A 20,082-nucleotide genomic window follows, 5' to 3' on the forward strand; every position below is an offset into this window, starting at 1 on the left:
AAGGGTGGGGAGGACAGGGTTGGGGTATGCTCACCCCTCGCCACGGTCGCAGCTCCCACCGGGGGGACCCCATCTGCACTTCTGCTCTCCCTAGGCTGGACAACATCCTTCCCTGCCCCCCACCCCTCGGGCCCAGGGCCAGTCTCTGGGGCCTCCGTCCCTGTTGTTCCCCTTTACCTGCCCTCCACTGCTCCTGTTAGCCATCCTACACTCAAACCCTCTCCTCGGGACTACCTGGGGATGAAGGGTGGGGAAGGGTCTATGCTGGGGGTCTAGGGTTCCAAATGGGAGGTACCATGTGGAAGTGGGCACGGAGAACGGCAAACCCCAGCCTCAACTACAGGGGCTGCTGGTCACCTCTCAGGGGCCCCTAACAGGTACCTTGTAAACCGTGACCTCTGTGTGGGCAGAACTTCTGATTTTTTCAGTCCTTTTTACAAGAGACCCTCAACTTTTAAGTATTATCCGTTTTAAAACATTTTAAAAACACCAGAAGCCAAAGACAATTACCGTGAAGAGTTAAGACTCGGCTGGAGGGTGGACAGCTGGTGCTCTGGGCTGGAGAAGGTGAGGCTTGGGGCGGGGGCTCCTGCACCCCTCTGCAGGACACAGGTTTGAGTCCTCTGTAGGCCTGAGAAGCTCCCCAGCCAGGGCCTGAGGTTTTGGAGGGGAGAAGCTGTTATTTCAGGCAGGTTTGAACCTGCCCTGAGCCCGGTCAGTTTGCTGCTGTCCCGAGGGCCCAAGGCTGGGCGACACCACAGAAAATTTAAGAATAATGGTGCCTGTGGGTGGGAGCTGGGGAAGGAGCAGGGCTGCACCGTGCCTGACTGGGGCTTGCAAGCAGGCTGAAAAGGGCCTGGACCTCTGCGAAGCCAAGAGCTCACCCTCACACCCAGCCAAGGCCCCTGGGGGTGGATGCAGACAGGTGTGGGGGAGGACTGCAGGTGGACTCTCATTCCAACCACCTCACCTTGTCACAGTCACTTCCCTTCCCAGAGGCCCTCTGCATCATCCTGATTACAGGTCCCTCCGGGTAAAGCTCCAATCCCAGGCCCTACTGCATTCATTCGGCTGCCCTGGCCCACTGCCCCTCAGTCCTCATTCTCATCCATTCTGGGTAAAACCTTCGCATTTAGCAGCACTGATCCCTCACGCGCCGGTGGCCCCGCCAGCAGGGCCGGTGAGCAGTGAACACCTGGCCCACCTGCTACAGTCCCACTTGCTCATCACCTGCAAGGGATCGCGCCTGCCTCTGTCAGGTATCATGGCATTTGGACTGGATGGCTGCCTCCACGAGGCCCCTCCAACAGGTCATCGCCTACCTCCACCGTCTCAGGACCTGGAGAGGGTCCCAAGGCCGGGGGTGGGCCTAGCTCCGGTCTGGCACTCAGTAGGTACTCCCTGCACCTTGGTTGCATTAGGAATTCCGACTGGGCTTGGGGAGGGACTGGGCTCGGAGCCCAGGGATCTCATGCGGAGAGTCAAGGGGGAGGCCGGGGTTGGAGTGTCCAGGGGTTGGGGCCAGGGTCTCGGGGTGGGGGGGCGCTGGGGTGTCCAGGGCTGGAGTCAGGGTTTCAGGTCGAATCAGGGAGCACTGGGGTTCCCAGAAGTGGAGTCGGGGTCTCGGGTCAGGGCAGGGGGCGCTGGGGTTCCCAGGGGAGGAGTCGGGGTCTTGGGTCGGGACAGGGGGCCCTGGGGTTCCCAGGAGTGGGGCACCGGGGTCCCCAAGGGTGGGACCGGGATCCGGGACCCAGAGCGCCCTCTCTCACACGCCCGGCGCTTGCTCTCCCTCCACGCACGCCCCCTCCGGGAGCCGCGCTCGACCCCGCGTGACCGGAAGTGGCCCCCCGTGGGCGCGGGCGGGGCGGGGCCCGGCGGCGGCACTTCCGGTGCCCACGCGCCGCCGCCGCGCAGCTCCGGGGCCGTCACTTTGTGTAGCGCGGGGCGCGCAGGCCCGGCCCGGCCCCGGCGTCCGGCGGCGGCTCGGCCGGCCCGGCGCGCGCGCGGTGAGTGGGCGGCAGGTGCGGGCGGCAGGGCGCGGGGCGCGGGGCGCGGGGCCGGGGCGGGCTGCCCCTCCACGCCGGCGCGGGAGGCCGCGGGGAGGCCGCGGGGCCGGTGGGGCCCCGGCCTGGGCCTGGCAGGGCTGGAGCGGCGCGCTGGCCGGGCATTCGGCGGCCGCGCCCACACCCGGCGCGGCCCGCGGACCCCCCGCCCCAGCCCGCGCGTTGGGGGAGGGCCCCGACCCCCCGGGCGGGCGGAGGCCGGCAGCGCGGAGCAGGCGGGCTGGGGAGGACACGCGCGAGTCCTCGGGAGGTGCCCGCCGCCGGCTAGGCCTGAGGGGCGGGGGTTGGGCCGTGGCCGCTCCCGGGGACACACCCATCCAGGAGGGGCTGTCACCGCCACGGCCTCTGCAGGAGACCCAAGCCCGATAAGCCCCCTGGAGGGATGGAAGCGGCTTGGCCGGGCGCCCCGTGAGCTTGCTCAGTGACCTTGGGGGCCTCGTCTGGGTCCTCCCTCTCTGCAAATGGAGGCTCCGGTGGGCTGCTGTGCCGACTTCTACTGCTGGTAGTCTGGTAGGGGAACCTATCGCTAGGGTTGGGCAGGGTCTGGGCTGCCCCATGTGGCCACAGAGGTGGGAAAGGGGCGGGCCTTCGGTAGAGGACTAGGTGGGTAGCGAGAAGGGGAGGTGTGCAGGAGGATCAGGCCCCTGGCTACACCTGTATGGTGAGACCTTGGTACTTAGTTTGGTTCAACAAGTGTTGGCAGGTCTGGGGAGCTGGCCAGCAGGGTGAGGGGCTGGCCTGGGGGAGCTGGATGACCCCACGGATACAGCTGCTCCAGGAGCTAAATCCTGGAGGGTAGGGCAGCCCAATCCAGGACACACAGTGAGGATCCTAGTAGTCAAGGAAGGAAGGCTTTTTGGAGGAGACAAAACCCTGGAAGGCCTTCAATAACAGGGGTGTGGGAGGAAACGGGCTTAGATATATGTCTCCTCCTTCTCTATGTAGGTTCCTTGAATTTGGGACTTTTGTGGAGTGTTTCTAACAGTTTGCAAACTTTTTTTCTGTGCTTGTGGTCCTGCCTTGTCTCCATGGAGGGTGTCTTGTCATCCTCAGCTGTGAGTGTACGCAGTGCTGTATCCTAGGATGCAGGGCCCGGGTGGAAATAAGGGTCTGGGATGATGGGGGGGAGTGGTTTATGTTGATGAGGCTGCTTACATGACCCTCTGTGACTTCTGACCTGGAATCGGGTGCCTGGAAGTGGGCAGAGTGAGTGTCAGTGACTGACAGGCTGGGAAGAGAAGAAAGGAAAGTGTGTGGGTCTGGGGGAGTGAGCCCAGCACCCAGCCACTTGGGGAGGCAGAAGGCACCTGGTGCCCGAGTGACTGAAGTCTGTTTTCCAGAATGATTCTGTTCTGGATTCTGAGTTGGGGTATGTGGGGTGTCTGGCTGTGCTAGGCTACGGTTCCATCTGCAGGGTGACTGCTGACCTCCAGGGCTGCTGAGCCCTTCCCTTCTCTCGTCACCAGCAGGTGCACCAGCCTCTTTGAAGGCAGAGAGTCTCAGTGCTTCTGGCGTGGGTTCCATTTGGAAGGACCCTGAAGAGCGGTCAGTCTATTCTGGAATGTGGCAGTGGGGCCAGAATACTGAGGTGTTTAGTTTTGTTTTGTTTTAGTGAGTTTTAGGCCCAGTGTGGGGCTTGAAGTCAGGCCCCGGAGGTCAGGAGTCGCATGCTCTACTGTCTGAGCCAGCCAGGAGCCCCTGAGTTTTTAAAATCTCATGTTCATCCCATTGATTACAGATTTTAGAGTCACTTCCTTAATAAATATTTGAGTAGCTCTGTGTCGGACACAGGGGGATTCAGGGATGAGCAAAGGGAACTTCCGTCTTCTTGCAGTTGACCGTGTGTTTGGGGAGACAGGCAGTAAGGAGACAATTCTGTAAATATATAAAAGTGAGGTGCTGTGAGGACAGAGTTCGGGGAACTGGGTGAAACGGGGGCCCAGGAGGCTACCTCCAGAGGATCAGTGAAGGAGAAGGGAAGCAAGTTCCAGGGAAAGGGAATAGCATGGGCAAAGGTTTAGAGGTGGGACCAGCACGGGGCCACTTTATTCCAAAGCCCTGGGGTTTTCTTCTGTTGCGAGTCGGTCCTTGGATACGGCAGACCGGCCTGTGGGAGTCTGCTCTGGACGGTGGCCAGGCAGGAGACAGCTCCGCTGGGCTTGGTGTGTTGTCTGGGTTCAGCCTGGATTTGTAGCCTGAGGCCTGGGTGAGGAAAGCCCTCCTCTGGATCCTGAGGTGGGTGGCGCTTAGGAAACCTTTGCTGAGCATTCTCAGTGCCCTCAGTGCTGGGTAGGGCGGCTGCGTCTTCCTGGAGGTGGCTAGAGTAGCACTTGGCACACGTGTTTCTACACTCTGGCGCCTTCACATGGCCAAAGAGCTACGGAGACCAAGGATGTTGGTTTTGGGGAGAAGCTGAAGGCTGGGGTGGCCCACCTAGGCAAAGCTCTTCACCTGTGACGTTGGGTTCAGTGACTGAATTCGCAATCCAGTCAGCTAGAGGGGAATGTGAAGGGTGGGACAGAGGTGGCTTCTGGGTGCCCATGCATTCCAGCTCCTGGACCTGGGCCTTGGCCTCTGGGAGGCCCTCACTGATGCTCCGAGTTCCCTGGCTGTTAAAGCGTGGATTGAAAGCAGGAGCTTGGAGCAGTTCAGAGAACGAGTGTATGCTGCGTGATTAATAAAAAAGCGATGGGTTGGGGAATAAGAGCAGTTTTTTCATAGGTACCCTGTGTTCTGAGCTGTTCTCTTGACCCTGCATGTCTTTACGTGGGGTGTCCCTGTCCCGTTGTTGGGGTTCTGTGGCAGATGCTGCCTACTGGTAGAGCCGGTTGAGCGGGGGTGGGCCCAGCTGCCCCATGTGGCCTGACATTGCAGGAACCCTCTGGCGTTCATGCCCTCGCCCCAGGATTTGGGGGTTGCTGTGTTTTGCAGTGGGCTTGGATCACTTTGGAAAGAGCCCTGTTTAGGTCTTAAGCACTGATGGGTCCGATGCTGGGTGGCGGGCTCATTCTTAAGCTTTCACTCAAAAAGGAGCCTCAGAAACTGATTTTTATCAAAACTGTGACCCTGTCCTGCCCTTGGGCCTCCAGCGGGCACCTGGGAGGGAGGAGTGGCCCCTGGGCCCTTAGCCTCCTGTCCATCAGGTCTACAGCCGTTGGCTGTGGGCCATGCAGCAGCTTGGCTATATCTCTGCCTAGCACCTGGGCTGAGCCAGCTGTGACAGTGGTATGAGTAGGATTCTCTCCTGGGATTCTCTGATCCTTTAAACTTGAAGAGTTGTCACAGGGCATTTGAGATCATCTTTGCCGGTCCAGCGATGAACCAGATCTCCGTGATCTGTTGAACTTTTTCTAGATGCCCTGGATGGAGTGAGGGGCAAGGGAGACGCAGAGGGTAACACACACTCAGGACCTCTTGTGTGCCGCCTCTGGCAGGAGGGATCCTGACCTGCTGGCTTTCCCGGCAGTGGTGAATGAGCCTGCCAGTCTCATTGCACCCCTGCCCAGGCCTCTCCTCTCACACCCCTGCCGGCACAGTGTGAGTGCTGAGAGCTGGGTGAGCATTTTCCCCTGTACGCCAGGTGAGCCCTTCCTCCCAGGCTGCACTCACCCCTTTCAGCCAAATGTGGGCCACTCTCGGCCGTGTTGCCTGGACTCCCTGCTTCTCATGGCCCCTGAGGATAAAGACCTGGGCTAAATCCCTGATTTACTCCAAGAGAGCATGGCAGTTCATATGCAGCACATAATTGCTGGCAAGAAAGAGCTGAGGCTGCACGATGGGGTCACAGAGAGGGGCTCTGTGGTTAGTTTTTCTGGGTACAGAATGTCCCAGTTGTGCCACGTGAGCTCATGGGAAGAGCCCCGGTCCTTCCTCAACTCTGGAGCCGTTTCTGTCCAACGGGGGGGGGGGGGGGGTGGAATGAGTCCTGCCTCCGACGCGGCGGCGTGAGGCCCGTGTGAGGCCCGAGCAAGGCGCGTGAGTGTGCTGCGGGCAGCTCGTCACCGCCGCCCGTCTGTGTTGCAGGCCGAGCTGAGGCTCTCCTCTGGGGAAGATGGCAGCCCTGCGAAGCGCTCCGGGCTCACCAGCCACGCAGCCGGCGAAGGCGGAGGATGGGTTGGAATGCGGTCCTGCTCAGGAGGAAGAAGAGGAAGAAGACCAGGGGGAAGAGGTGGAGATAGAGGAGGAGGAGGAAGAGATCCCGGTGGGGGAAGGCCCGGACAAGCAGGTGGCGGGGGACCAGGAGGGGGGGGGGCGGGCAGGGCACGCGGACCAGGTGGAGGTGGAGTTGGAGGAGGACGGCGAGGTGGAGGAGGTGACGGCGGAGGAGCGGAGTCTGACCTTGGGGGCCCAGGAGCGCCGCAGCCACGCTGCTGATGCCAAGTCCCCGGTTCTCCAGGGACAGGGTAAGAGAAAGGAACCGGCTCCCGGGGTAGGAGGCCGCGGGGGGCCTGGGCGGGGCTGGGGCGTCGGGACCCAGGCTCTGAAACGGAGGAGGCTGGAGCTGCTGCCCCTGCTTGCTGTCCGGGCAGAGGTGACCGCGGCCCGATGGGGAAGGCGGGCCCCTAACGGGTCTTCCCCTCAGCCTCGCAGGCTGCCCGGGTTCCAGCCCTGCCTCGGGATGAGGACCTGGAGGAGGAGGAGGAGGAGGAGGAGGAGGAGGAGGAGGAGGAGGAGGAAGAGGAGGAAGAGGAAGACGAGGAGGAGGAAGATGATGACGATTCCCTGACTGCTGGGTCTCAGGTGAGCTGCTCCCTCTCTGGAGCTCAGTTAACCAGGCACCTGCTGTCCTGGAGACCCCCGTGGGCAAAGCAGAGGCTCTGTGGGCCTCAGGGCAAGTTCAGGCTGTGAGCGGGGACGGGGCAGCAAGAAGCGACTGGGGGTCTCTAGCCCCAAGCCCCTGGGACGTGGTTCCACTTGTCCGGGGCCCAGCCCTTCCCAGGCCATCATGTCCTGAGCATGTTGACTGCCCCTCACGTGGCTGCACTACGGCCCCTTACCTGGAGGGCCTGTCACCTGTCCAGGCTTGGGTTTCCTGCCAAGCCCTCTCAGATCGGGCACCAGTGCCCACAGTCGGTTGAGTTGATGCCGCTTATGCACCCAGGTGTGGGCCCTCACATTGCTGATGTGACCACTGGCTTATGGTGGACAATGAGGGGGTAGGACACAGCCTCCCTGCACAGCCATGAACTTGAGCTTTCTCATCTCCTGACCTCAGTGTGAGTCGTGGCTCTGCCCCCCGCCCCCCACACGCTGAGCGTTCACCCTCTCTGAGCCTGGGTTCCTAATCTCTGAACAGAAATGGGGTCTTTAGCTTTCAGGGCCACCGCCAGGCTTGTACACCTTGAGTACTGCTGGGCCTATGCAGGCCTGTCAGTGACGGGATGTCGGGCTGTGTCCCCGTGAGCTCCGTGTTGCAGGACCACGGTCAGCCCTTCTTGACGAGCTTTTTCTGTTGCTCGCGTTCTAGGGGCTCCCCCGCCTCTCTCCGAGAGCAGCTTAGGGCAGAGGCCAGGGCTCTGTTTTCCAGGGGCTGGTGACCTTTGAAGATGTGGCTGTGTACTTCTCATTGGAGGAATGGGAAAGGCTGGACGCAGACCAGCGGGACCTTTACAAGGACGTCATGCAGGAAAACTACGGGATCCTGGTGTCCTTGGGTAAGCCGGGAGGCTGTGTGGTATGATGGCTCCCAGCAGCCTGGCCATTTGAGAGAGTGGCTTCTGAAGCCCCAGGATCTAGGAGAGGGGCGTCCTGGAGCCAGCCCACCTCTTGGGGGGGTCCCAGGGACCGGGGTCTCCGCTGTGGCCCAGCAGTGCCATGGGCCAGGGGGATGTGTTCTGGGAGCCGCCGGTCCAGCTCCGGTCCCTGGGCCGTCTGCCCCGCCGAGGCCTCCGGGGCTGAGGAGTCAGGGGCTAGGGGGGCTGAAGGTGTGTGGAGGGGCTGAGCAGGACAGCTCTGGCTCGCAGGGCAAAACTCTAGACTTGTGAATGTGGGATTTCCCAGGGCGGAGGCCGAGAGGTGGGAGGGCTGTCCGGGAAGGGAGAGCGAGGAGCCGGTTGGCATGTCGGGGATGGCACTGTGAGCGGTGAGGGCGGGGCCTGGCCAGCGCAGCCCTGCAGCTGCTGGCTGTTTCTCTCCTGGCCAGGCTACCCAATCCCCAAGCCGGATCTGATCTTCCGGCTGGAGCAAGGGGAGGAGCCCTGGGTCCCAGATAGCCCCCGTCCTGATGAAGGAGACATTGTCACTGGCGTCTACACAGGTGAGTAGGAGATGGAATCTCGTGGGGTTTCTGCTGACGCAGCTCCTCAGGGCTTTGCCAGACTTTGGCCTTGACCTTAGCTCTGTGCTGTGGCCTTGATGCTGGTGGTCTGGGATGTGGAGTGGGCCGCTTGGATAGGGAGGCCAGCACGCGCTAACCTCTGCCTTTGTGCGTTGGCCTCTCCAGGCTGGGGAATCCTTAGAGAACCTACGGGTTCCTCTTAGGAGCCTTGGAAAATGTCCCTGTCCCTGCCTGGGAGCCTCTGATTGTTTTTTGTTTTTTCTAAGTGAGGGCCATTTGTTAAGTGTTTGGCTCAGAGAAATAAGTGCAGGAACTGGGCAGACTCTGGCTGAGAGTGCAGGAACCCGCCTTTCTGGTTCCCACACTTGAACCGGTCTTGTGGCTTCTCCACCCATTGGGCTATCTCTGAGCAAAAGGGTCTGGGGGGCAGGCCTCCGGCCTGGGTGCGCAGCTCTACCCCTTCCAGAAGGGAGATTTTGGAACGAAGTGTTCAGGGTGGCGAATTTCTCTGGACACCGCTGATGTGGTTCTGTTTCCCCAACTGTCTGAGCTTCGCTTTGCTCACGTGGAGAACAAAGAATTTGACCTAAATCCATAATTTCCAAGCCGAGGTCGTGGGACTGTTGGTTCTGTGGAGGTGCTTCACGAGGTCTGTGAGTCAGGCTCAGTGTTTGAGAGAGATCCGTGGAGGGTGTGTCCGCCTTTGGGCTCGAGTGACGTCCCCCCAGTGAGGGCCACTGGATGGCTCGTGCCAATCAGGTGCCTGGATAGACTCGGAGCAGCTCATAGACATATTTCAAGATAAAAATACACAAAAACACAGACCGTGTTACTACACCTACGGGTGGTCTCTTCAAAGTGTTTTCCCGTTTACCCTGTATCCTCTCGACAAGCCTGGGCCGTAGCAGGGCAGAGGCGACCAGTTGACCTCGCATATGAGGACTTTGACTTTGAAAGTGGGGACGCCGTGGCTTGCCCAAGGTGGGCTCAGCCCCAGGGCTCACTTGCCATGGTGTTGCAGGATGGCCTTCCGACCCCGGCTCTCCACGTGCTGTGGGGCCCTCTCTGGGAACCGTTCCTGGGCTTCAGACTTGGGTGGGCTCTGACTGGTGAGACCATCGCAGCTGCTTCCGGGATGAGTCTGGGACAAATGTTTCTCAGAGGGGGATCTCAGTGAGAGGTGGGCCCTGTTTATGGGCACAGCTCAGAAAAGCCACCTGCAGATAAAGGGGCCACGGGCCTGCCTTGGCCAGTCTCTCATCATGTGGGCTGGATGTACCCCCATTCTCCATGCTTCTTGGGTCCTGGGGTACAACCTTTTGCAGGCTCCAGTGGGGGCGGTCCTGGGTGGGGTCCGGCAGCACCCTGAGGAGGCTGGCTAGCTGGGCCGGTGAGCCTCGACCACCCACCCCCGTCCCCGCCCGTGCCACCTGGTGAGCCCTTGGCTGATACAGGATCCAGGCGTAGTCTTAGACATGCTGCTGTCTGCGGGGGTCAGCTCTGGTAGGGCAAACCCATCTAAGGCCTTTCTCTCTTTCTTTTAATTTTTATTTATTTATTTGTGTGCATGTGCTCGTGTGAGAGCGGGGTGAGGGGCAGAGTATCCTCAAGCTGACTCCCCGGCCCAACTCGGGGCTTAATCCCAGGACGCTGAGACCATGACCTGAGCTGAAATTGAGGGTGGGCCGCTTAACCGATTGAGCCCCCCAGGCGCCCCATCCAAGGCCTTTCTTTCTTTCTTTTTTTTTTTTAAAGATTTTATTTATTTGACAGAGACACAGTGAGAGAGGGAACACAAGCAGGGGGAGTGGGAGAGGGAGAAGCAGGCTTCCCGCCGAGCAGGGAGCCCGATGCGGGGACCCCGGGACCATGACCCGAGCCGAAGGCAGACGCCCAACGACTGAGCCACCCAGGCGCCCCTCCAAAGCGTTTCTTAACTATGACTGTAGTCTGTTTGCTAAATGGTCTCCCTCCCCTCTTCTCCCCATACTCATTTCTGTGTGGCTGAGTCCGTCGAGAATTGAGAATTGCTGGGTCTGGCAGGACAGACGCTAACTGTTGTGAGCCTGACAGTTTCTGGATTTCTAGATTGTAGTCTGGCAGAACACAAGAGTCTTCTTCTCTCGTGCTTCTTGAAGAATTGGGCCAAAAGGTTTGGACTGTGGCCGGCTTCTTCCACTCAGGTGCCCCATCCCTGTACTGACCTGAAGTCCCCTGCTCTGCCCTTCCAGCTCCGTGCTCCGGCCCCCCAGCCCGTGGGCCGCCCCCTTCAGCTCACTGCTGCTCGCTCTCCTCACCTCTCCCGCCCCCGCCCCCTTTCCTGCGCCTTTCTCCCCACCCGGCTTGGATAGCAGTGCCCCCCCCCGTTTGTGATAGCCCCGTGGAGTCGCCTGCCAGACCCCTGCCCTTGCAGGACCCCATTTCCTGCCCACATCTGCACTGCAGCTGGGTCGTGGCTGGAGAAAAGTGTGCCTGCCAGCCGACCACACACCTCCTGAGGACACCGCCACCACCTGGGCCCGGTGGTCTGGCCTTGTGTCCTTGTTGGGTCGGCTCTCTGCTCTCTGCTCTCTGCGGTGGACGCTCTTGGCCCCGAGGACCCCACACACCCCTGGTTTCTCAGCTGCCTTCCCGGCTGCTTCTCCACCTGCCCCCACTTGTTCCCGAGACCAGGACGGTCCTGCATCCTCTTCTGTTCTCTCTAGGTGACCTCGGCCAGAGCTTCTGTCCATGCTGCCCATCCGCAGCTTCTTTCTCCAGCTCTCTCCCTGTCTGCTTGTCCATCCGTATGCTTGGCCTCTCCACTCACTTACCTGATGGGCATTTCAGAGTGAACCTGCACCTTAAGGGGCTTCTCCTAGTCCAGTCCCCCCTTGCAGTGTCCTTGGCACCTGAGTGGGCCTGGCCCGATTAGTCCTTGTCACTCTGCCTTCCTTGCCCCACTCCGTCCCAGGCTCCCAGGAGGCCGGTGGGCCTGTGGCCACAGGCGTCCTCGAGCTGCCTCTGCCTTCCCTCCAGTAGCCTCCCCGTGCACTTGGCGCAGCGTCTGGGCCCTGCTGTGGCTTGAGACCGCTGCCCCTCCAAGCTCATCTCCTGTACCCTTAGCTCTTCAGGCTCGGCCCCACAGACCACCTTAGTCTTCAAGCTCTCGCCTGCCTCGGGGCCTTTGTGCCTACTGTTTCCCCTGCTGGGAGTGCCTTTTGTGTGGCTGGCTCGGTTCTCAGGCCCCACTCGAGTCACGTGTTCTCTGAGCACACAGACTTCAGGAGCACGCCCTCCTGCTTTACTCCAGGATGTTCCCTGCAGTTACAGCCAACAGCGCTGTTTGAAATGGTCCTGCCTAGATGTTTGCTTCCTCATTCCCTGTCTGCTGCCTCCGGCCACCTCCATAAGAGCTAGCACTGTGTGTTGTCTCCCCCTGTGCTGTCCCCCCGGTACCCGGCACGGGCCTGGCACCCAGCGGGGCCGGCTGCTGATCCCCCTCCTTGGCTGCACTCCTGCCCCTCATGTGAAAGCGAAGGAGGGAAGAGAATTACAGAATGCAGGATCACACCTGCTCAAGATGCCCCAGGAAAGGAGAGAGAGAATTTCAGAGCAGTAAGAGGTAAAACACTAAGGTGGGGGAATCTCAGGGTCGGTGAGCACAGTCAGTGGTTCTGGAGGGGAGGAGGTCAGGAGCGGCTGTGGAATGCAGGCCCGGGACCAGCCTGCAGGTGGTCTTTACCTCACACAGCCCGTGAGCACCTGGGCGGAGCACCTGGGCTGGGCCTGTCTGCCCCACCGGGGCCGGGGGGGATAGTAGTCCTTAGCGTGGGCCTTCCCTGCCTTTGGCACACCCCTGAGGGGGCCCTGGGTGTCCCCGAATCCCCTTTTTTTTTGTCTGAGCCAGGGAGAAGGCACTTGGGTCCTGTCTTGCCTCAGAGCCCTGGACACGTGGTGTTGGCAGAAGGGGAAGGAGCCAGGAAACATTCCACGTGAGGAAGGCTCCTGTTGATAGCTGGTCCTTGGTATTATATTCATGGTACAGATGAGGAGACTGAGGCCAGAGAGGGCACCTGCCAGTGATGGGGGGCGGGCCCTGTGCTCATGGGAGGACAGAGCCCAGTACAGAAACCTGGCCCTGTCGTGAGCTGCCGTCTCCCCCACACTTGAGTACAGCCCTGGTTACCAAACTCCTGCTCAGTGGGAAGGAAGGGCAGCTGACCAGCAGTCCTGGAGGCAGGAGCCCACCTGCAGCTTGGGCACCCCAACCCTGTGCATGTCCTCCCCTTCTAACTGTTCCTCGATGGGGGGCTCTCCTCAGACACACTTCGAGTCTCCGGGTCTGGATGGAGAAGTCAGGAGCAGGTGTTGACTTTACTCTCGGGCCCCAGCGGAGATGGGTTTAGTCAGAGCCGACTCACCATGGGGCCAGGTCAGGGTGGGTTCCCGGACCGGGCAGAAGTTGCTCGGGGGCGGGAGTCGTAGGAAACGGCCTGGTTCTCAGGGCGTTGTGTGTCTGTCGTGCTGAGCAGCCCGCGGTGGGCCTCCCAGCAGCTCGGGGACAGAGGTGCACCAGGCGTGTGGCTCGGGGGCTTTCATCTTCTCCAAGGCCCTGTGGTTAGTGCCTCGGTAGGGCACTTACTGACAAAGGGCCTCTCCTGACAGGGCCACGGGTCAGCCCCCGGGATTGTCATCGGGCCTCAGAGCACGGGTTCCAGCCTAGCTAATCATCACCCAGGGTCATAGTCCTTGGGAGCAAATGTTGCGGGGAGATGAAGCAGCAGCTCCCACTTCCCAGGGTCCTCTTCTCTGCCCTACCCCTGTGGGTTCTGGAAGAAGCAACTGTGTTTGACCCTGTAGGCCCCTGTTACAAAATGTCCCCTCACCCACCTTGTAAAAGCATTCTCTGCCCTGGCTGTCGTCTCACAAGGAGACCTGGTAAGTGCTCACTTGGATTCCAGCAAACTCCCTGGGAACCCGGAGTGACCCTTCCATTGGCCGCCCCCACTCCAGGGCCCCACCTCCAGACTCTGGCCCACTTTGGTGACAGACAAGGGAACAGAACCCAGCCTCAGGGCAGGCTGGTCTTCCTCTGCCTCCCCCTCCAGTGGCCCTGCTCCTCCCGGCGATCTTGGGGTGCAGCCGGCTCCGGCAGCCCAGGGACACGGCCGCCCTTACTACTCCTCATTCGGTGTCAGTGGTGCTGTCCGCCACCTTGCCGTGTGTTCAGTGGTTTCTCATTCCTGGACAAGAGGCCTGTGTTGGCTCTGGAGGTCCCTCCTGTATCGCTCCTCTCTGCAGAGGTTTGAGGTGGGGGCCGGGCAAGGGCTCCCCTTCCCTGGTGTGCGTGGGGGCTTTCCTCTACTCCTAGACCCCAAGGAAGAGGTGTTGTGGGTGAGTCACTGGGACCTGGCCCACCCTTCCCAGTTCTGAGTGGCCAAGGTAATTTGGCCTGCGTGTCGGCTTTGTATCCAGCAGGGGCTGACCCTGGGCTAGGTCCTCGGGTGCACACTAACCCCACTAAGACGCTGAACGTGTTCCTGCGCTTCAATTCCCCCTGCCTTGGGGAGTCTCTAATTCAAACTACTCAAGACCCTCCCCAGAGTCTTGTGGTAAAATTCTTTTTGAGACTCATGGGAAGAACGCCCAGCTGATGTGAGTACCCGCGAACTGCCTGTGCCTCCCCCACCCCTTCCTGTTTCATGAGGGTGTTCTGGCCTTCCCAGTGAGGAGCTGGGCCTTCTCTGTGCTCTGCAAGGGCTGGACGCCTCACGCCACCCACTCGTGGCCCCAGGTGGCGGCCGCACGTAAACTGAGCTTAGTTCAGGAAACTTTGGTCTCCTATTTTAACACTTATTTTTACTTTAACAGTGTAATAGTACTAACTGTAGAAAACTGAAAGTATTACAATTCTGAAAAAAATAAAATAACCCATTTCTGTACGCCTTTAAATGATGCGTGTTTTTGTTCACAGCTGAAATCATGCCCGAACAGTTCTGTGTCTGGCTTTATTTGTCCCCGCGCTTTGCTGTGTTCTCCCACGTGACCAAATTCCCTACATGTAGAGTGCCGTACAGAATATAGGACAAGGGCTGAGCCAGGGTGGGCAGCCCTCCTGGGCCCCCACCTTCCCTCGGGGGCAGGACTCGGTGATCCACACTCATCCAGCCAGGTGATGCCTGGCCACAGTTTCGGTGGTGGACCCAGGTGGGGTAGAGGAGGGTTTTCCCACCCTCTAGAACCTTCCAGATGCTAGGATTCTGGGGAGGGCGACAGCATGGTGTGTGACCACTGTGGACCCACACGGGGTGGAGTGTACATGAGAAAGTAGGCACACGGGTGCTTTGCGACACCTGGGGCCACTGTGGGTCAGGTGTTTTCCCTTCTCTTCTTTGTGTGACTTAATGCCTGCTCTGCAAATGGTAGTTCTCTCCTGAGAATGGTGGCAGGCCTATCAGCACTCCATTTTATAAACTAGAAAACCCTCCAGGCCTGACTCTGTACCCACGCTCTGCACTGAACAGAGAGGTCGCTTTGGTGGAGGAGGTAGAGAGCTGCAGGACATTTTGGGGGGGGTGTCCTTGGCCTTCTGTGATAGGAAGGTGCTAGCAGTTCACCCAGTCTTAGCCAGCTTGGGACTGTTTCCCAAATGCACAGCCACTCAGAAAAAGCCAAGCTTTGGGGTGCCTTAGCAGGGAAGCTTGGGCTGTGCCTGAATCACTGCTGGAGACTGTTAGGATGAGTGCAGAGAGCTGGGGCACAGTGGCCCCTTAGGTCTCCATGGCTCAAGGCAGCCTTTTCAGGCTCTGCTCTGAGAGTGGGAGGGAGACCCACGACTGCTGGCCAGCCTGAGGCTGGTGGAGAAGAACTCAGAGGGGAAGGGATGCTGAGCAAAACTTAGGTGCTTACAAGGCAGGTCCTCAGCTACAAGGCCCTGGGGCTGTGCTGGTACTGGAGCCTTGCTTGCCTTGGGCCAAGCGGGGGTGGGGGGGTGGAGTTCTCTGGAAGACAAGGGGTTTTGGGGAGAACAGCTCAGGAGTCTCTGTTTTTCTGAGTACCGGACCCCTGTTATGGGCTTAGCCCCTGGTCTCCCAGGAACCTACAGGCAAGGTCACCCAACTTCGTAGAGCTTTCCCGTTTCTCAGCACGGTGGCAAGCACTGGAGATCTGGAAGAGGGATTAATTAGTTGAGGCCATTTGAGGACAGTGCCAAGAAGTCAAAGAATTTCGGCCTCCCCTAGGAGGGACACCCACGCGCATATTTCTCCCGTCTGCAGAGTTCCTCCTGAGGGAGGCCGGGGCTTTACTGCCCCACGTGCGCTGGAACGCGCACAGCCTCTCCCTTCGTGGAATGCAGAGGCACCCTGCAGGTCCAGAGCCTGGGGTTGGAGGCTCGGTGCCGGGGAGCTTGGGGTCCCGCGCAAGCTGTGGTTTCTCTAGGGAGGAGCCTGCAAGGGGCTGCCTCGACCGACTCTCACCTCTCTTCTGGCCTTCCTTTGTCGCCTTCAGGGGCCTGGTTCTGGACCGACGACCTAGACGACCATGAGGAGGACGACGACGAGGACTTCCTGGCGGAGGTGGCCGAGGAAGAGAACGAGCCCCCGGGGCTCTGGTCAGCGGCCTACGGCGTGGGGGACGTTCCTGGGACGTGGGGCCCCGATGACTCGGATTCAGCGCAGACTCCGGAGGGGTGGGGTCCCGACCCCGGGAGCCTCGGGGTCCTGGCCGAGGGGTCCGAGGCGAAGCCCTTCCTGCCGGGCCGGGAGCCTGGCGTGAACCTGCTGGCGCCCTGGGCGTTCCCTGCCACCGTGGCTGCTCCGGCCGGGCGGCCCGAGACCACGTGCGACGTGTGCGGCAAAGTGTTCCCGCACCGGTCCCGGCTGGCCAAGCACCAGCGCTACCACGCGGCCGTCAAGCCCTTCGGCTGCGACGAGTGCGGCAAGGGCTTCGTGTACCGCTCGCACCTGGCCATCCACCAGCGCACGCACACCGGAGAGAAGCCCTTCCCGTGCCCGGACTGCGGCAAGCGCTTCGTCTACAAGTCGCACCTGGTCACGCACCGGCGCATCCACACGGGCGAGCGGCCCTACCGCTGCGCCTTCTGCGGGGCGGGCTTCGGGCGCCGCTCCTACCTGGTCACGCACCAGCGCACGCACACGGGCGAGCGGCCCTACCCGTGCCCGCACTGCGGCCGCAGCTTCAGCCAGAGCTCGGCGCTCGCGCGGCACCAGGCGGTGCACACGGCCGACCGGCCGCACTGCTGCCCCGACTGCGGCCAGGCCTTCCGCTTGCGCGCCGACTTCCAGCGCCACCGGCGCGGCGGCGGTTGCGCGGAGCCCGGCAGCGACGGCCCTCGGCGGGAGCCCTGCGACACGGTGCCCGCGGCGGGGCCCGAGGAGGCCGAGGTCGGGCCGCAGGGGCCCGAGGAGGCCGAGGCCGGCGAGGCGGACGGAGAGGCCGAGGCGAGAGAGGAGACGGAGGCGGCGGCGGCGGTGGGGCCCAGCCCCGGGCGCAAGGAGGACCCCGAGCCGGACAGGCGGTTCCTCGAGCTGGGCAACGGCCTAGGGGAGGGCGAAGGCCCTTCCTCGCACCCACTCGGCTTCCACTTTCCCGTGCACCCCAAGTCCTGGCTCCACCCGGACGGCTTCCCGATCCTGGGCCTCCCGGACTTCGGGGAGCGGCTGCCGGCCGACGGGCGCCCCCTGCCGGGACCCCTGGGGGGCCGGCTCGCCCTGGTGGAGGGCGCCGGGCTAGCCTGCGACCCTTTCGGCGGCGGCGGGCCGGGGGGCGGCGGCGGCGGGCTGCGCGCGTTCGCCCCGGCCGTCGGGGGGCTGCTGGCCGAGCCGGCGCCCGCCGCGCTAGCTGAGGAGGAAAGCCCGTGGATCTGCTCCGACTGCGGCAAGACGTTCGGGCGCCGCGCGGCGCTGGCCAAGCACCAGCGCTACCACGCGGGCGAGCGGCCGCACCGCTGCGCGGACTGCGGCAAGAGTTTCGTGTACGGCTCGCACCTGGCGCGCCACCGCCGCACGCACACGGGCGAGCGGCCCTTCCCGTGCCCCGAGTGCGGCGCGCGCTTCGCCCGCGGCTCGCACTTGGCGGCGCACGTGCGGGGCCACACGGGCGAGAAGCCCTTCGTGTGCGGCGTGTGCGGCGCGGGCTTCAGCCGGCGCGCGCACCTGACGGCGCACGGGCGCGCGCACACGGGCGAACGGCCCTACGCGTGCGGCGAGTGCGGCCGCCGCTTCGGGCAGAGCGCGGCGCTGACGCGGCACCAGTGGGCGCACGCCGAGGAGAAGCCGCACCGCTGCCCCGACTGCGGCAAGGGCTTCGGCCACAGCTCGGACTTCAAGCGGCACCGGCGCACGCACACGGGCGAGAAGCCCTTCCGCTGCACGGACTGCGGCCGCGGCTTCGCGCAGCGCTCCAACCTGGCCAAGCACCGGCGCGGCCATACCGGCGAGCGGCCCTTCCCGTGCCCCGAGTGCGGCAAGCGCTTCTCGCAGCGCTCGGTGCTCGTGACGCACCAGCGCACGCACACGGGCGAGCGGCCCTACGCCTGCGCCAACTGCGGCCGCCGCTTCTCGCAGAGCTCGCACCTGCTCACCCACATGAAGACGCACCGCAGCGCGGCGGGCGCGCCCGGCCCGGCGCCAGCGGCCCCCGCGTCTAAGGCCGAGGCTCCCGCCAAGGGGCCGCCGGTCGCGGGCAGCGGGCCCGGGGAGCGCGGCAGCACCCTGCTGGAGTTCGCGGGCGGAACGAGCTTCGGCTCTGAGCCGACGGCCACCTTCGCGGGGCCCTCGGGCGCCTACGAGGAGAGCATCCTGTGATGGCCCGAGGCCGACGGAGGCGCAGCCCGCTGGGCCGCCGGCCCCTTGCTCCTCTGGCCTCGGGGTGCTGAGGGCCCCAGTCCTGGTGCGGTGCCTTCCCCTCAGCCCCCGGTGCACCGCCCCGCCCCCCCGGCCTCGGGCGCCCCTCCTGCCCGGCCCCGGGAAACCGGGTCGCCAAAGCTCGTCCGGCCGTGCAGGGGGCGCGTGGGGAGAGGAGAGCCGCGCGCGGAGGAGGCGAGGGCAGGGGGCGGCCACCCCGACCAAGACTGCGGCATTCCTGGGTCTGTGCTGTGGAGCCACGCGGTAGGGATGTCAGGCGATCTTATTTATTTCACTCGGGTTCCGATTTGGGTGGCCTGGGGGACCGGCGGCCGATGAGTTTGTAAGTGGGTTGTACAGCGAGGGCGGGGAAGCCCTTGCGTCAAGGGGAGGGTGGGGTGGTCGAGGGCGAAGCATCCGGCTCCTCCCGTGGGTTTGGCTGACGACTTCTTCCCATTCCTCAGTGAGAGACTTCAGGGACCTTCTGGTCGTTTGAGTGTGTCCGGGAAGTTTTAAGGACTGCGCGGGGCTAGGGGAAGCCTTATGGGTTTCCGGCGGACGATGTTCCTCCCTACCCAAGGGGGACGGAGATGCAACTGGGAAAGCTTTCTTTCTGTCTACTGTGGATATTTATTTCCATTTCTTGTATGGCCTGAAGAATCTGGGAGGAGGAGGAAAAGCCAGAAACCAAATTTGTGGCCCCAGGCGGGTGGGTTGCAGGTGTCCCAGGGTCCTGAGGGAGTTTGAAGCCTTATTCTGGGGGAGGGTCACTCGCTCTCACCCCACTTGAGCACCTAGATCAGCCAGGCAAAATTCTGCCCGGTGGGTTTTGGTCTCCGCCTCCCCTTTGAGTCCTTTGGTACTCTCACCTCTGGCAGCTAGAGGGGCCACACTCAGAGATCCTCAGGGGCCCCTTGCTGGCTGCTGCGGCCATGGCCCAGCCTTCAACTGCCTGGGCCGCCACCAACACCCCCCCCCCCCCAGAGCAGATGGACACATGGGTCCCTGCCCTCTAAGCCCAGTGCTTGTTTAAATTTAATAACCAATTGTAAAGTGACAGGTCGGCAGCAGGATCATTTCTCACATCCCTATGGGGTTAGGGCCCTATGACGTCTGCAGGTCCCTTTAATGCTGCTTCTGTCCTTATTCTATACTAGAAGCAAGTAGTGTTTCTATTTAGAATTCCATGTCACAGGGTGGGCAGTCTGTACAGTGGAAGTCCACCTCTGGGGGTGTGGACCTGAGCCTGTGGCTCAATGACAAGCCAGGCACCCAGCTATGCAAGGCCCGCACCTGGTGGGCATGCCACCCTCCGGGTTGGGCCATTGGGAGCCACTGGGCAGGCAGCTGAAGTATGGCTCACATGAGATCCTTTCCTCCCTTAATGCCTTTTGGGCCAGTGTGAGTGGGGCCAGAAAACAGATTTTAAATTAACTGCATTCCCTTGTAGACCTAGTTCCTTCTGTTTTAGTGTAGACGTGGCCTTGGGGCCTGAGAGCCAGCAGCCAGGCTGCCGGGGCTGGGGGCGGGGTAGGAGGCGCAGTAGTTGGTGGGTGGGAAGGGGGCAAGGATGGTGGTAAGAATTCACCTGGCTGGGTGAGGTGGTGGGGTGGGTTGGGGTGCTGAGGAGGGCAAGGGTCCCAGGAGGCATCAGCAATGCTGGGTGATGCCTTCCCTGTCCTCAGTTTCTTTCCTCTCCCTGTGGGACGGGAACCTCAGGGGCCAAGGGCAAGGCAGCATCGCCCTGTATGGCTGGGGTTTGGCTCCGTGCTCATTCCTCCTTGCACACCCCTCAGAGTGCATATCTTTGGTGCCCCCCGGGCCCCAGCTGCTTCTGCCCTGGCCCGGAGCCATCAGCAGGAGGACCTAGCTTTAATAAAGAGTGGAGAAATGA

General features: G+C 62.0%; 1 protein-coding gene across 1 annotated transcript; it reads left to right on the forward strand.

The window, feature by feature from the left end:
* The first annotated feature begins 1,949 nt into the window (after window positions 1-1,949).
* On the forward strand, window positions 1,950-20,082 carry ZNF316 (zinc finger protein 316). The gene is made up of 6 exons (XM_088016733.1): window positions 1,950-2,006; window positions 6,087-6,466; window positions 6,646-6,803; window positions 7,591-7,717; window positions 8,206-8,319; window positions 15,832-20,082. The coding sequence occupies exons 2-6, from the start codon at window positions 6,115-6,117 to the stop codon at window positions 18,147-18,149; spliced, it is 3,069 nt and encodes a 1,022-aa protein (XP_087872859.1). The 5' UTR covers window positions 1,950-2,006; window positions 6,087-6,114; the 3' UTR covers window positions 18,150-20,082.

Source organism: Eumetopias jubatus, unplaced genomic scaffold (genome assembly GCF_037043125.1).
Source record: "Eumetopias jubatus isolate StellerSeaLion01/CBP00866 unplaced genomic scaffold, mEumJub1_p1.0 scaffold_12, whole genome shotgun sequence".
Taxonomy (NCBI): domain Eukaryota; kingdom Metazoa; phylum Chordata; class Mammalia; order Carnivora; family Otariidae; genus Eumetopias; species Eumetopias jubatus.

Coding starts and splice junctions, on each gene's coding strand:
- ZNF316 (XM_088016733.1), top strand. CDS start 6,115: ATGGCAGCCCTGCGAAGCGCTCCGGGCTCACCAGCCACGCAGCCGGCG. Junction 7,718..8,205: donor CGGGATCCTGGTGTCCTTGG/GTAAGCCGGGAG, acceptor TCTCCTGGCCAG/GCTACCCAATCCCCAAGCCG. Junction 8,320..15,831: donor TGTCACTGGCGTCTACACAG/GTGAGTAGGAGA, acceptor TGTCGCCTTCAG/GGGCCTGGTTCTGGACCGAC.